The sequence below is a fragment of the Ascaphus truei genome, chromosome 5 (genome assembly GCF_040206685.1).
Source record: "Ascaphus truei isolate aAscTru1 chromosome 5, aAscTru1.hap1, whole genome shotgun sequence".
NCBI classification, from domain to species: Eukaryota; Metazoa; Chordata; class Amphibia; order Anura; family Ascaphidae; genus Ascaphus; species Ascaphus truei.
The window spans coordinates 26,832,286-26,849,070 of NC_134487.1; the positions used below are offsets into that span (position 1 = coordinate 26,832,286).

A 16,785-nucleotide genomic window follows, 5' to 3' on the forward strand; every position below is an offset into this window, starting at 1 on the left:
TTTGGGTTAATTGGTATTCTATCCTTCCAGTCATTACTAATCTGTCGATAAGATTTGCCAGTTGTGATTTTTTTTGCACACTTTGTTTCTTGTGGCATTTAGAGCCTGCATCTATATTTCATGGAGACTCCACTCAGTTTGTATTTTGATAAGAGGTTTGTATGTAGGACAAAAATGTCATCGCCCAATCAAAAAAGATTTTTCTACTAATTAACATGTAATATTATTAACAATATCCTATATATCCTTCTCCCGGTTTTGGCTCTCTTTCTTGCGCCTATGGCCTTTCATCCGAGGAACTAAAGCCATAGCCTAACTTTTCTACCACCAAATGAGTGCTTACCTTCAAATAGCGGTCAATGTTGTTCATTAGGATGTCGATTTCCTCTTTGGACCACATTCCCTGCTTCCATCTGTGTCCTATAAAAGAGAAAACACAGGATCATCAATTGCACACTCCCATTTACTCCCGGGGTGCTATGCACACGGCGGTAAAGACGGCTCTACCTTTGTTGGTGAGGGAATCTTTATCTTCTTTGCTGGTAAACCAGGCCCGGCTGACTGCCGACACCTCTTCATTGCCTGTGGGAGAAAGGTCATCTAGTTGTTCATTCTGAAGAATCTTGAAAAGATGAATTGAAAAACAGTTCAGTAACGCAATTTTCTGCAATCAAAACTGAAATTGAATATGTGCCTTAAGAGTATGTGTAATATATGCAATATTATGATACTAAATGTTTACACATATACACAGCCCATTGTGGGATTTTTAGGTTTTGTAAAGATTTACATTATTTTAACATTATTTAAAGGGGCAATCCCTCCTAAGACCAAAGTGAACTAATGCCACTGACATGTTAAATGGGTCTCATATAGATGGCTGACCTTTATTATCCAAAGCGGACACCTGTAAGATTTGTAAAATTATTTTGTGAAGTGAGACTTGGGAGGTTTTTGATCTCCTCTGGCTGCTCCCTTTGTGTGATCAGCGAGTGCTTGTACAGAAAGACTCCCCCCCTTATCTGTATTGGTTCTCTGATAAGAACAGGGTGGGATAAGGGGAAAGAAAACACTTGATTGACAAACACTTCCACATTCAGAGGCTCCAGAGAAATTCAACTTGTAACTAACTTCCCAAAAAATAAAAGCAGCCAAACCTTTGCGATTAGTATGGTTAGATTTCTTCAGGGAAACAAGTTTTTTTTTAAATTTTATTTTTAAGTATGTTTTGTCTGGCGGCCTACGTGAGATTGTACCTTAAATCTGGGTTCTACAGATCGATTGTAGGTTTAGGATGGCAGTACTGCAATGAGGTCATTATATTTGACCTTAAGAGCATTGGCGAGCAACAGGTTCCCATGGGCCAATGCCCTTGAGGGCTTCACCTGCGGCCCCCAACCGCTGACAACCCTAGTAGCCGGTTCTCCCTCTCTCCCCAGTACAGAGGGAGTGGAGATGTTGCTGGTGTGGATAGTAGCTCCTTTCCGCTCTGTTGGCTGCCTACTGTGTAAATGTTTGAAGTAGCCTAGTTTAAAGTAGCATGCAGTGCTGGGGTTTAAAAGGGAGTTCAAAAGGAGTGAACAAGTGGACAACACAACACCTACTGGCCCTGAATCCTGGATTTTGAACTACGCTGGAAAGGAGGACATTATCTATCCCAGACTGCACACCTCAGCACTTGACTATTGCTTTGATGCCACCTTTACTCTTTATATTTGCTGTGACCTCACTTCTTCTCAAATTACACACTTCTTTATACCAGCCTCATTATGTCTAACTCTATTCATATATCTTTATCTCTCCTTCCTTCACCACTTCTCAGTTCACATGAACTCCTTTCTTACCTGCGCCCTCTATCACTACAGTTATACCCGCTGCACTAAAACTCACTCCTACAAAATCAGCCTCACACATTCTCTTTCTGTCCATGCTTCTCCTCCTTGCTTCTGGGGACATCTCTCCTGATCCTGGTCCCTGTCTTATTTCTACTTACTCTCATCCTCGCCTCCCTCACCCTCACTCCTCTCTCCCATGCCCTTTGGAATGCTTGCTCCTTTTAAAATAAGTTCAACAGTGGACTGCAGCCAGCACCCACAAGGATGGACACTACCTAGACCTGGATTTTACTAAAAACTTTTCTCTCTCCGTTTTCTCCATTTCCCCCCTTCCTCTCTCTGATCATCATCTCATCTCATTTTCTCTCTCTCTCTCTCTCTCGCTTCTCCCCTTCTCCACCTCCATCTACCCCTCACTTCTGCAGAGACCTGCGCTCTATTAAATTACCAGCTTTTGTTTCCCCTTTACGCTCCTCACTCTCTTCTCTCAGCCCTGCTCCAGACCCTGACAACTTGATCAAGAACTACAACTTTGCCCTATCCTCCTCTCTTGAGCTACATGCCCCACTTTCTCTCTGCCGTTCTCGCAACACCTATTCTCTCCTAGACCCTCTACAATCTGGCTTCCGCACTGCTCACTCCACTGAAACAGCCCTCACTAAAATAACTAATGACCTCCATGCTGCCAAAGACAGGTCATTATATTCTGCCCATACTACTCCACCTCTCTGCAGCATTTGATACTGTGGACCACCCTCTTCTCCTTCACATTCTCCATACTCTTGGCATTCGTAACAAAGCTCTATCCTGGATCTCCTCTTACCTCTCCCATCATACTTTCAGTACTTGAGAAAGGCCTATTGGTCGAAACGTTGTGTGGCACAATAAATTAGCTTTATATAGAAAACCGTAGAGCGTTGGATCCTTCTTTTCCTTAGTATTGCCCTGGAATACACCTGACAGGTACTCCTTGAACCAGCAGCACCGGTAAAATTGTATGTATATTATTTTCATTGTTGAGTGCAGCATATCCCTTTTATTTACAGCTATATAAATAAAGACATACATACATACATACATACATACATCAAAACAAGAAAAAACACAAAAGCGCACCAAGATGAGAGATAGATATTGTATTAGCAACAAATAATAAAATTAGTAACTTACATATAAAATTTCTTTAATAATCCCCGATCTGGTGTCTATCACAGGAGTCATACAGGAGATAGACACCAGATCGGGGATTATTAAAGAAATTTTATATGTAAGTTACTAATTTTATTATTTGTTGCTAATACAATATCTATCTCTCATCTTGGTGCGCTTTTGTGTTTTTTCTTGTTTTGCTGATATTGGTATCACCATCGGGGTTCCGGTGGAGACCACATTTGGAGGTGGGGGAGACACCTCATAAACACAGAAGCAGCAAGAGAACTGAGAGGGATCAACAATCCAAGCTTAAAGAGCCAGAGCGCGGACTGAACTTTTCAATACATACATACATACAAGGTGTGGAACAGTATTCATCAGGGAGACAGCATCAAGAAGCTGACTCGTGGGGACCGGGAGAAGTTCCTATCATACACATGCAATGTCCCGTATGTGTGCAATGTGTGTGTAATAAATATCTGATGTTGCCTACTACTGTCTCCGAGACACTGGACATGTGCTAATGTGTGTAACATCTTTTGACCTGCACAGATTTAGCCCTTACTACCACAAATGACTTACAATGCCCTACTCAATGTGTGGCCAGACCCTCTGACAGTGAGTGACATTGTTAACTCTGCCTTTCAAGCCAGCTACAGACTTCTGGTGCTGAAATGAGCCAATATCTTCCTGGCAACCAGGTTAGTAAAGTGCCATGTCCTAGATGCTCCATCAAGTATTTGCAACTACAACATTACTGCCATCCGATACAGGGAACAGGCATGAAGGATTAGGCTGCGCTTATAGTGTCGTCACCGGCGACAGCGACGCGACGGTGACGTCATGCTGTAGTTGCTGGAAAAATCAAATTGACTTGACTTCCAGCGATCATGACCAAGCAGTCGCGTCGCTTCTACTATAAGCGCACGCGACGGCGGCAATGCATTTGTTTTGTCGCGACGTCGCGTCACCGGCACTATAAGCGCAGCCTTAGACTAACAACCAGGATATATGTTTGAAAGAAACAAGAATAATTTAACAGAGAGCAGTGAAATATATGCAAACTACTAACAGAAACGACCTTTTTGTTACAATCAGATTCTGTTTTCTAGTTTTTCCCATATTTAATGATGGAGGACTTTACTAAGACACTTACAGATAAATTGCATATAGAATCACAAACAAATCCCCTTTTATAATCATTATGTGCAGGAATAACAGTCATTTGACGTGTCTTACACAAAGAGGCCTACAAGGTGGTCTTTTGTCTTCTAAACCTAGGTTATAAAAAACAAAATAAACTAAAGTATGTATCAGGTAGTTAAGAGTGATGGGAAAAGGGTAAGACATACCTGCTCTCCTTTCTAAGGTATAAGCTTAATAAGTCAAAATGCAATGCGATGCACGGGAAGGAGTGAGGCCCATTTTGTTGTTTTATGTACAGTAATCCACGATTTTTAATAGTACGTGAAACTTGGGTTACCATCAATTTACTGCGAGGGGCTGTTCATGCTACCAAAGTGGCTTAACCCCTCTGACATTTAGGGGCTTATTCTACATACTCCAAAGCGGCCGTTGTGTGCTTTCGGTTAAATAGCCCGAATGGCTAATTTGAAGTATATAGTACACCCCGAGTCAGCCTTTGAGAGACAGGCTAAGCCGCAAAATACCCAATATTCCATTCAAATAAATGGCCAATAAGGGGCATTACAGCTTAGCATTGCTTAATAGAAAACCTTCCAATTCATAACGTACTTGAATCTGAGTAATGGATCCTTCGTTAATATCATCATCATCCTCATCATCAGACACCTCAGTGGTAGCAGTCATGGTCACCTCAAAGCTTTGATCATTTTCTGATACTGAAAAGCAGGGACATGGAATTAATGTGTGGAACACAGAAAAGAGGTTTGGAAGAGTTCCACATTATGGTGCGTGTGGGTTTGTAAAATCCCCAGATTATAGTGCGTGTGGGTTTGTAAAATCCCCAGATTATAGTGCGTGTGGGTTTGTAAAATCCCCAGATTATAGTGCGTGTGGGTTTGTAAAATCCCCAGATTATAGTGCGTGTGGGTTTGTAAAATCCCCAGATTATAGTGCGTGTGGGTTTGTAAAATCCCCAGATTATAGTGCGTGTGGGTTTGTAAAATCCCCAGATTATAGTGCGTGTGGGTTTGTAAAATCCCCAGATTATAGTGCGTGTAGGTTTGTAAAATCCCCAGATTATAGTGCGTGTGGGTTTGTAAAATCCCCAGATTACAGTGCGTGTGGGTTATAAAATCCCCAGATTATAGTGCGTGTGGGTTTGTAAAATCCCCAGATTATAGTGCGTGTGGGTTTGTAAAATCCCCAGATTATAGTGCGTGTGGGTTTATAAAATCCCCAGATTATAGCGCGTGGTTTTTAAGTGTGAGGATCAGTGCCAGGCCCCGCTCCCGTCACGCATCTCGCGACATCACCAATGACGCGCGCCTGCCACAACCTGCGCCCAGGCACTGCGCTGCTGGAAGGGCAGACATCGCAGGGAACGTTCCCTGGCTCTGCCCCCGTGACGCATCCCGCGACGTCACAGGTGACGCACGTCAGCCACAGCCTGCGCGCAGGCACCGCCCCGCTAGGAAGACCGCCTCTCTGACGACAGGGGCAGCGCACAGCGCACGCGGAATACGTGCAGACACCGGGCGGCCACAGGCACTCAAGGGGTTAACTGGACCACTTATTCCACAGCTGCTAGGGGCTCCACCCCTGCCTATCACTATACAGCATACTGATGCTGCTCACTCCCTGCAGCCTTCCCATTAGCTCTCTCCTCTTTTCTCTTGTGTGCTTACCTCCTTGCTTCCTGTTGCCTTGCCTTGTTCCTTGTATTTTTAACCACATCTTGCACCCGGACTCCCAACTTCTCTGACCCCTGGACCACGGCCTCGGCTATTCTACTCTCTCTACCCTTGGACTCTGGCACCGATCAACGACTATCCGATCTCTCCTCTCCTTGACCACTGCAAGTATCTAGACCACTCTGATCTCTCCTACCCTGATCCGGTTACACGACAACCACTCTGCACACCGGACATGCCTGCTCGGTTGTAGGTCGGTGGCTATCAATATCACAACCTCGGCCTGGCGATCCCGCCATGTTTGTGGTGAGGACTCGTGACAGTAAGATCTCCACATTAAACCCCGCTTATACTCGCGGCGCAAGTGTGCACCGCAGAAACAAACTAATGATTGCCAATGAAGGCGCACATGATGCGCGCGCGACCAACCGCGCAATTTTTGGCAAGACAAATTAATTTGTCTTTGCCATGTGACGGTGGGGTCACATGCACGGCTCAGCCAATGAGGGCGAACCACTCACAGACACGACTCCGCCCCTCCATCAGCACAGTTCACAAATCGCACAAGCTCCGGCGTGCGCCACGTGCACAGTTGCGTGCGCGGTGAGTATAATGTCTGCCTTATAGTGCACATGGGTTTGTAAGATCTCCACATTATAATGCGTGCGGGTATAGAAGATCTCCACATTATAATGCGTGTGAGTATAGAAGATCGCCACATTATAATGCGTGCGGTATAGAAGATCTCCACATTATAATGCGTGCGGGTATAGAAGATCGCCACATTATAATGCGTGCGGGTATAGAAGATCGCCACATTATAATGCGTGCGGGTATAGAAGATCGCCACATTATAATGCATGCGGGTATAGAAGATCGCCACATTATAATGCGTGCGGGTATAGAAGATCGCCACATTATAATGCGTGCGGGTATAGAAGATCGCCACATTATAATGCGTGTGAGTATAGAAGATCTCCACATTATAATGCATGCGGGTATAGAAGATCGCCACATTATAATACATGCGGGTATAGAAGATCGCCACATTATAATGCGTGCGGGTATAGAAGATCTCCACATTATAATGCGTGCGGGTATAGAAGATCTCCACATTATAATGCGTGCGGGTATAGAAGATCTCCACATTATAATGCGTGTGAGTATAGAAGATCTCCATATTATAATGCGTGTGAGTATAGAAGATCTCCATATTATAATGCGTGTGAGTATAGAAGATCTCCATATTATAATGCGTGTGAGTATAGATGATCCCCACATTATAATGCGTGCGGGTATAGCAGATCTCCACATTATAATGCGTGCGGGTATAGCAGATCTCCACATTATAATGCGTGCGGGTATAGAAGATCGCCACATTATAATGCGTGCGGGTATAGAAGATCGCCACATTATAATGCGTGCGGGTATAGATGATCTCCACTTTATAATGCGTGCGGGTATAGCAGATCTCCACATTATAATGCGTGCGGGTATAGAAGATCGCCACATTATAATGCGTGTGAGTATAGATGATCCCCACATTATAATGCGTGCGGGTATAGAAGATCGCCACATTATAATGCGTGTGAGTATAGATGATCCCCACATTATAATGCGTGCGGGTATAGAAGATCGCCACATTATAATGCGTGTGAGTATAGATGATCCCCACATTATAATGCGTGCGGGTATAGCAGATCTCCACATTATAATGCGTGCGGGTATAGAAGATCGCCACATTATAATGCGTGTGAGTATAGATGATCCCCACATTATAATGCGTGCGGGTATAGAAGATCGCCACATTATAATGCGTGTGAGTATAGATGATCCCCACATTATAATGCGTGCGGGTATAGAAGATCGCCACATTATAATGCGTGCGGGTATAGAAGATCGCCACATTATAATGCGTGCGAGTATAGATGATCTCCACTTTATAATGCGTGCGGGTATAGAAGATCTCCACATTATAATGCATGCGGGTATAGATGATCTCCACTTTATAATGCGTGCGGGTATAGCAGATCTCCACATTATAATGCGTGCGGGTATAGAAGATCGCCACATTATAATGCGTGCGGGTATAGAAGATCGCCACATTATAATGCGTGTGAGTATAGATGATCCCCACATTATAATGCGTGCGGGTATAGAAGATCGCCACATTATAATGCGTGCGGGTATAGAAGATCGCCACATTATAATGCGTGCGAGTATAGATGATCTCCACTTTATAATGCGTGCGGGTATAGAAGATCGCCACATTATAATGCGTGCGGGTATAGATGATCTCCACTTTATAATGCGTGCGGGTATAGAAGATCTCCACATTATAATGCATGCGGGTATAGAAGATCGCCACATTATAATGCGTGCGGGTATAGATGATCTCCACATTATAATGCGTGCGGGTATAGAAGATCGCCACATTATAATGCGTGCGGGTATAGAAGATCGCCACATTATAATGCAAGCTGGTATAGAAGATCGCCACATTATAATGCGTGCGGGTATAGAAGATCGCCACATTATAATGCGTGCGGGTATAGAAGATCTCCACATTATAATGCATGCGGGTATAGAAGATCGCCACATTATAATGCGTGCGGGTATAGATGATCTCCACTTTATAATGCGTGCGGGTATAGAAGATCGCCACATTATAATGCATGCGGGTATAGAAGATCGCCACATTATAATGCATGCGGGTATAGAAGATCTCCACATTATAATGCGTCCGGGTATAGAAGATCTCCACATTATAATGCGTGCGGGTATAGAAGATCGCCACATTATAATGCGTGCGGGAATAGAAGATCGCCACATTATAATGCGTGCGGGTATAGAAGATCGCCACATTATAATGCGTGCGGGTATAGAAGATCGCCACATTATAATGCATGCGGGTATAGAAGATCTCCACATTATAATGCGTCCGGGTATAGAAGATCGCCACATTATAATGCGTGTGAGTATAGATGATCTCCACATTATAATGCGTCCGGGTATAGAAGATCGCCACATTATAATGCGTGCGGGTATAGAAGATCGCCACATTATAATGATTGGCGGGAATAGAAGATCGCCACATTATAATGCGTGCGGGTATAGAAGATCGCCACATTATAATGCGTGTGAGTATAGATGATCCCCACATTATAATGCGTGCGGGTATAGAAGATCGCCACATTATAATGCGTGTGAGTATAGATGATCCCCACATTATAATGCGTGCGGGTATAGAAGATCTCCACATTATAATGCGTGCGGGTATAGAAGATCTCCACATTATAATGCGTGCGGGTATAGAAGATCGCCACATTATAATGCATGCGGGTATAGATGATCGCCACATTATAATGATTGGCGGGAATAGAAGATCGCCACATTATAATGCGTGCGGGTATAGAAGATCGCCACATTATAATGCGTGTGAGTATAGATGATCCCCACATTATAATGCGTGCGGGTATAGAAGATCTCCACATTATAATGCGTGCGGGTATAGAAGATCTCCACATTATAATGCGTGCGGGTATAGAAGATCGCCACATTATAATGCGTGTGAGTATAGATGATCCCCACATTATAATGCGTGCGGGTATAGAAGATCGCCACATTATAATGCGTGCGGGTATAGAAGATCGCCACATTATAATACATGCGGGTATAGATGATCTCCACATTATAATGCGTGCGGGTATAGAAGATCGCCACATTATAATGCGTGCGGGTATAGAAGATCGCCACATTATAATGCGTGCGGGTATAGAAGATCGCCACATTATAATGCGTGTGAGTATAGAAGATCTCCACATTATAATGCATGCGGGTATAGAAGATCGCCACATTATAATGCATGCGGGTATAGAAGATCGCCACATTATAATGCGTGCGGGTATAGAAGATCTCCACATTATAATGCGTGCGGGTATAGAAGATCTCCACATTATAATGCGTGCGGGTATAGAAGATCTCCACATTATAATGCATGCGGGTATAGAAGATATCCACATTATAATGCGTGCGGGTATAGAAGATCGCCACATTATAATGCGTGCGGGAATAGAAGATCGCCACATTATAATGCGTGCGGGTATAGAAGATCGCCACATTATAATGCGTGCGGGTATAGAAGATCTCCACATTATAATGCGTGTGAGTATAGATGATCCCCACATTATAATGCGTGCGGGTATAGAAGATCGCCACATTATAATGCGTGCGGGTATAGAAGATCGCCACATTATAATGCGTGTGAGTATAGAAGATCGCCACATTATAATGCATGCGGGTATAGATGATCGCCACATTATAATGCATGCGGGTATAGATGATCCCCACATTATAATGCATGCGGGTATAGATGATCTCCACATTATAATGCATGCGGGTATAGAAGATCGCCACATTATAATGCGTGCGGGTATAGAAGATCGCCACATTATAATGCATGCGGGTATAGATGATCTCCACATTATAATGCGTCCGGGTATAGAAGATCGCCACATTATAATGCGTGCGGGTATAGAAGATCGCCACATTATAATGATTGGCGGGAATAGAAGATCGCCACATTATAATGCGTGCGGGTATAGAAGATCGCCACATTATAATGCGTGTGAGTATAGATGATCCCCACATTATAATGCGTGCGGGTATAGAAGATCTCCACATTATAATGCGTGCGGGTATAGAAGATCGCCACATTATAATGCGTGCGGGTATAGAAGATCGCCACATTATAATGCGTGCGGGTATAGAAGATCGCCACATTATAATGCGTGCGGGTATAGAAGATCGCCACATTATAATGCGTGCGGGTATAGAAGATCGCCACATTATAATGCGTGTGAGTATAGAAGATCTCCACATTATAATGCATGCGGGTATAGAAGAACGCCACATTATAATGCGTGCGGGTATAGAAGATCGCCACATTATAATGCGTGCGGGTATAGAAGATCTCCACATTATAATGCGTGCGGGTATAGAAGATCTCCACATTATAATGCATGCGGGTATAGAAGATATCCACATTATAATGCGTGTGAGTATAGAAGATCTCCATATTATAATGCGTGTGAGTATAGAAGATCTCCATATTATAATGCGTGTGAGTATAGATGATCCCCACATTATAATGCGTGCGGGTATAGCAGATCTCCACATTATAATGCGTGCGGGTATAGCAGATCTCCACATTATAATACGTGCGGGTATAGAAGATCGCCACATTATAATGCGTGCGGGTATAGATGATCTCCACTTTATAATGCGTGCGGGTATAGCAGATCTCCACATTATAATGCGTGCGGGTATAGAAGATCGCCACATTATAATGCGTGTGAGTATAGATGATACCCACATTATAATGCGTGCGGGTATAGAAGATCGCCACATTATAATGCGTGCGGGTATAGAAGATCGCCACATTATAATGCGTGCGGGTATAGCAGATCTCCACATTATAATGCGTGCGGGTATAGAAGATCGCCACATTATAATGCGTGCGGGTATAGAAGATCGCCACATTATAATGCGTGCGGGTATAGATGATCTCCACTTTATAATGCGTGCGGGTATAGAAGATCTCCACATTATAATGCGTGCGGGTATAGAAGATCTCCACATTATAATGCATGCGGGTATAGAAGATCTCCACATTATAATGCATGCTGGTATAGAAGATCGCCACATTATAATGCGTGCGGGTATAGAAGATCGCCACATTATAATGCGTGCGGGTATAGAAGATCTCCACATTATAATGCATGCGGGTATAGAAGATCGCCACATTATAATGCATGCGGGTATAGATGATCTCCACTTTATAATGCGTGCGGGTATAGAAGATCGCCACATTATAATGCATGCGGGTATAGAAGATCGCCACATTATAATGCATGCGGGTATAGAAGATCTCCACATTATAATGCGTCCGGGTATAGAAGATCTCCACATTATAATGCGTGCGGGTATAGAAGATCGCCACATTATAATGCGTGCGGGAATAGAAGATCGCCACATTATAATGCGTGCGGGTATAGAAGATCGCCACATTATAATGCGTGCGGGTATAGAAGATCTCCACATTATAATGCGTGTGAGTATAGATGATCTCCACATTATAATGCATGCGGGTATAGAAGATCGCCACATTATAATGCGTGCGGGTATAGAAGATCGCCACATTATAATGCATGCGGGTATAGATGATCTCCACATTATAATGCGTCCGGGTATAGAAGATCGCCACATTATAATGCGTGCGGGTATAGAAGATCGCCACATTATAATGATTGGCGGGAATAGAAGATCGCCACATTATAATGCGTGCGGGTATAGAAGATCGCCACATTATAATGCGTGTGAGTATAGATGATCCCCACATTATAATGCGTGCGGGTATAGAAGATCGCCACATTATAATGCGTGCGGGTATAGAAGATCGCCACATTATAATGCGTGCGGGTATAGAAGATCGCCACATTATAATGCGTGCGGGTATAGAAGATCGCCACATTATAATGCGTGCGGGTATAGAAGATCGCCACATTATAATGCGTGCGGGTATAGAAGATCGCCACATTATAATGCGTGCGGGTATAGAAGATCGCCACATTATAATGCGTGTGAGTATAGAAGATCTCCACATTATAATGCATGCGGGTATAGAAGATCGCCACATTATAATGCGTGTGAGTATAGAAGATCGCCACATTATAATGCGTGTGAGTATAGAAGATCTCCACATTATAATGCGTGCGGGTATAGAAGATCGCCACATTATAATGCGTGTGAGTATAGAAGATCTCCATATTATAATGCGTGTGAGTATAGATGATCCCCACATTATAATGCTATAGCAGATCTCCACATTATAATGCAAGCTGGTATAGAAGATCGCCACATTATAATGCGTGCGGGTATAGAAGATCGCCACATTATAATGCGTGCGGGTATAGAAGATCTCCACATTATAATGCATGCGGGTATAGAAGATCGCCACATTATAATGCGTGCGGGTATAGAAGATCGCCACATTATAATGCGTGCGGGTATAGATGATCTCCACTTTATAATGCGTGCGGGTATAGAAGATCTCCACATTATAATGCATGCGGGTATAGATGATCTCCACATTATAATGCGTGCGGGTATAGAAGATCTCCACATTATAATGCATGCGGGTATAGAAGATCGCCACTTTATAATGCGTGCGGGTATAGAAGATCGCCACATTATAATGCATGCGGGTATAGAAGATCGCCACATTATAATGCATGCGGGTATAGAAGATCTCCACATTATAATGCGTCCGGGTATAGAAGATCTCCACATTATAATGCGTGCGGGTATAGAAGATCGCCACATTATAATGCGTGCGGGAATAGAAGATCGCCACATTATAATGCGTGCGGGTATAGAAGATCGCCACATTATAATGCGTGCGGGTATAGAAGATCTCCACATTATAATGCGTGCGAGTATAGATGATCCCCACATTATAATGCGTGCGGGTATAGAAGATCGCCACATTATAATGCGTGCGGGTATAGAAGATCGCCACATTATAATGCATGCGGGTATAGATGATCTCCACATTATAATGCATGCGGGTATAGAAGATCGCCACATTATAATGCGTGCGGGTATAGAAGATCGCCACATTATAATGCGTGTGAGTATAGAAGATCGCCACATTATAATGCGTGCGGGTATAGAAGATCGCCACATTATAATGCGTGCGGGTATAGAAGATCGCCACATTATAATGCGTCCGGGTATAGAAGATCGCCACATTATAATGCGTGTGAGTATAGATGAACCCCACATTATAATGCGTGCGGGTATAGAAGATCGCCACATTATAATGCGTGCGGGTATAGAAGATCGCCACATTATAATGCGTGCGGGTATAGAAGATCGCCACATTATAATGCGTGCGGGTATAGAAGATCGCCACATTATAATGCGTGTGAGTATAGATGATCCCCACATTATAATGCATGCGGGTATAGCAGATCTCCACATTATAATGCGTGCGGGTATAGCAAATCTCCATATTATAGTGCGTGCGGGTATAGAAGATCCCCACATTATAATGCGTGTGAGTATAGATGATCCCCACATTATAATGCGTCCGGGTATAGAAGATCGCCACATTATAATGCGTGCGGGTATAGAAGATCGCCACATTATAATGCGTGCGGGTATAGAAGATCGCCACATTATAATGCATGCGGGTATAGATGATCTCCACATTATAATGCGTCCGGGTATAGAAGATCGCCACATTATAATGCGTGCGGGTATAGAAGATCGCCACATTATAATGCGTGCGGGTATAGAAGATCGCCACATTATAATGAGTGCGGGTATAGAAGATCGCCACATTATAATGCGTGTGGGTATAGATGATCCCCACATTATAATGCGTGCGGGTATAGCAGATCACCACATTATAATGCGTGCGGGTATAGCAAATCTCCATATTATAGTGCGTGCGGGTATAGAACATCGCCACATTATAATGCGTGTGGGTATAGAAGAACTCCATATTATAGTGCGTGCGGGTATAGAAGATCGCCACATTATAATGCGTGCGGGTATAGAAGATCTCCATATTATAGTGCGTGCGGGTATAGAAGATCGCCACATTATAATGCGTGCGGGTATAGAAGATAGCCACATTATAATGCGTGTGGGTATAGAAGATCGCCACATTATAATGCGTGTGGGTATAGAAGATCGCCACATTATAATGCGTGCGGGTATAGAAGATCTCCGCATTATAATGCGTGCGGAAATAGAAGATCGCCACATTATAATGCGTGCGGGTATAGAAGATCGCCACATTATAATGCGTGCGGGTATAGAAGATCGCCACATTATAATGCGTGCGGGTATAGAAGATCGCCACATTATAATGCGTGTGAGTATAGAAGATCCCCACATTATAATGCGTGCGGGTATAGAAGATCGCCACATTATAATGCGTGTGAGTATAGAAGATCTCCACATTATAATGAGTGTGAGTATAGAAGATCTCCACATTATAATGCGTGCGGGTATAGAAGATCGCCACATTATAATGCGTGCGGGTATAGAAGATCGCCACATTATAATGCGTGTGAGTATAGAAGATCGCCACATTATAATGCGTGCGGGTATAGAAGATCGCCACATTATAATGCATGCGGGTATAGATGATCTCCACATTATAATGCGTCCGGGTATAGAAGATCGCCACATTATAATGCGTGCGGGTATAGAAGATCGCCACATTATAATGATTGGCGGGAATAGAAGATCGCCACATTATAATGCATGCGGGTATAGAAGATCGCCACATTATAATGCGTGCGGGTATAGAAGATCGCCACATTATAATGCGTGCGGGTATAGAAGATCGCCACATTATAATGCGTGTGAGTATAGATGATCCCCACATTATAATGCGTGCGGGTATAGAAGATCGCCACATTATAATGCGTGCGGGTATAGAAGATCGCCACATTATAATGATTGGCGGGAATAGAAGATCGCCACATTATAATGCGTGCGGGTATAGAAGATCTCCACATTATAATGCGTGCGGGTATAGAAGATCGCCACATTATAATGCGTGTGAGTATAGATGATCCCCACATTATAATGCGTGCGGGTATAGAAGATCGCCACATTATAATGCGTGCGGGTATAGAAGATCGCCACATTATAATGCGTGTGAGTATAGATGATCCCCACATTATAATGCATGCGGGTATAGCAGATCTCCACATTATAATGCGTGCGGGTATAGAAGATCGCCACATTATAATGCGTGCGGGTATAGAAGATCTCCATATTATAGTGCGTGCGGGTATAGAAGATCCCCACATTATAATGCGTGTGAGTATAGATGATCCCCACATTATAATGCGTCCGGGTATAGAAGATCGCCACATTATAATGCGTGCGGGTATAGAAGATCGCCACATTATAATGCGTGCGGGTATAGAAGATCGCCACATTATAATGCATGCGGGTATAGATGATCTCCACATTATAATGCGTCCGGGTATAGAAGATCGCCACATTATAATGCGTCCGGGTATAGAAGATCGCCACATTATAATGCATGCGGGTATAGAAGATCGCCACATTATAATGCGTGTGAGTATAGATGATCCCCACATTATAATGCGTGCGGGTATAGAAGATCGCCACATTATAATGCGTGTGAGTATAGAAGATCGCCACATTATAATGCGTGCGGGTATAGAAGATCGCCACATTATAATGCATGCGGGTATAGATGATCTCCACATTATAATGCGTCCGGGTATAGAAGATCGCCACATTATAATGCGTGCGGGTATAGAAGATCGCCACATTATAATGATTGGCGGGAATAGAAGATCGCCACATTATAATGCATGCGGGTATAGAAGATCGCCACATTATAATGCGTGCGGGTATAGAAGATCTCCACATTATAATGCGTGCGGGTATAGAAGATCGCCACATTATAATGATTGGCGGGTATAGAAGATCGCCACATTATAATGCGTGCGGGTATAGAAGATCGCCACATTATAATGCGTGTGAGTATAGATGATCCCCACATTATAATGCGTGCGGGTATAGAAGATCGCCACATTATAATGCGTGCGGGTATAGAAGATCGCCACATTATAATGATTGGCGGGAATAGAAGATCGCCACATTATAATGCGTGCGGGTATAGAAGATCTCCACATTATAATGCGTGCGGGTATAGAAGATCGCCACATTATAATGCGTGTGAGTATAGATGATCCCCACATTATAATGCGTGCGGGTATAGAAGATCGCCACATTATAATGCGTGCGGGTATAGAAGATCGCCACATTATAATGCGTGTGAGTATAGATGATCCCCACATTATAATGCATGCGGGTATAGCAGATCTCCACATTATAATGCG

General features: G+C 43.4%; 1 protein-coding gene across 2 annotated transcripts in view; it reads right to left on the minus strand.

Moving 5' to 3' along the window:
- Positions 1 to 16,785, minus strand: part of DMTF1 (cyclin D binding myb like transcription factor 1) — a 62,380-nt gene that overhangs the window by 31,393 nt on the left and 14,202 nt on the right. For both annotated transcript variants that reach the window (XM_075599543.1, XM_075599545.1), the window contains 3 exons: positions 4,743 to 4,849; positions 508 to 622; positions 344 to 420 (listed from right to left, as the gene is read on the minus strand). In XM_075599543.1, coding sequence (XP_075455658.1) covers positions 344 to 420; positions 508 to 622; positions 4,743 to 4,849 — 299 coding nt within the window. The remainder of the gene's footprint in view (positions 1 to 343; positions 421 to 507; positions 623 to 4,742; positions 4,850 to 16,785) is intronic.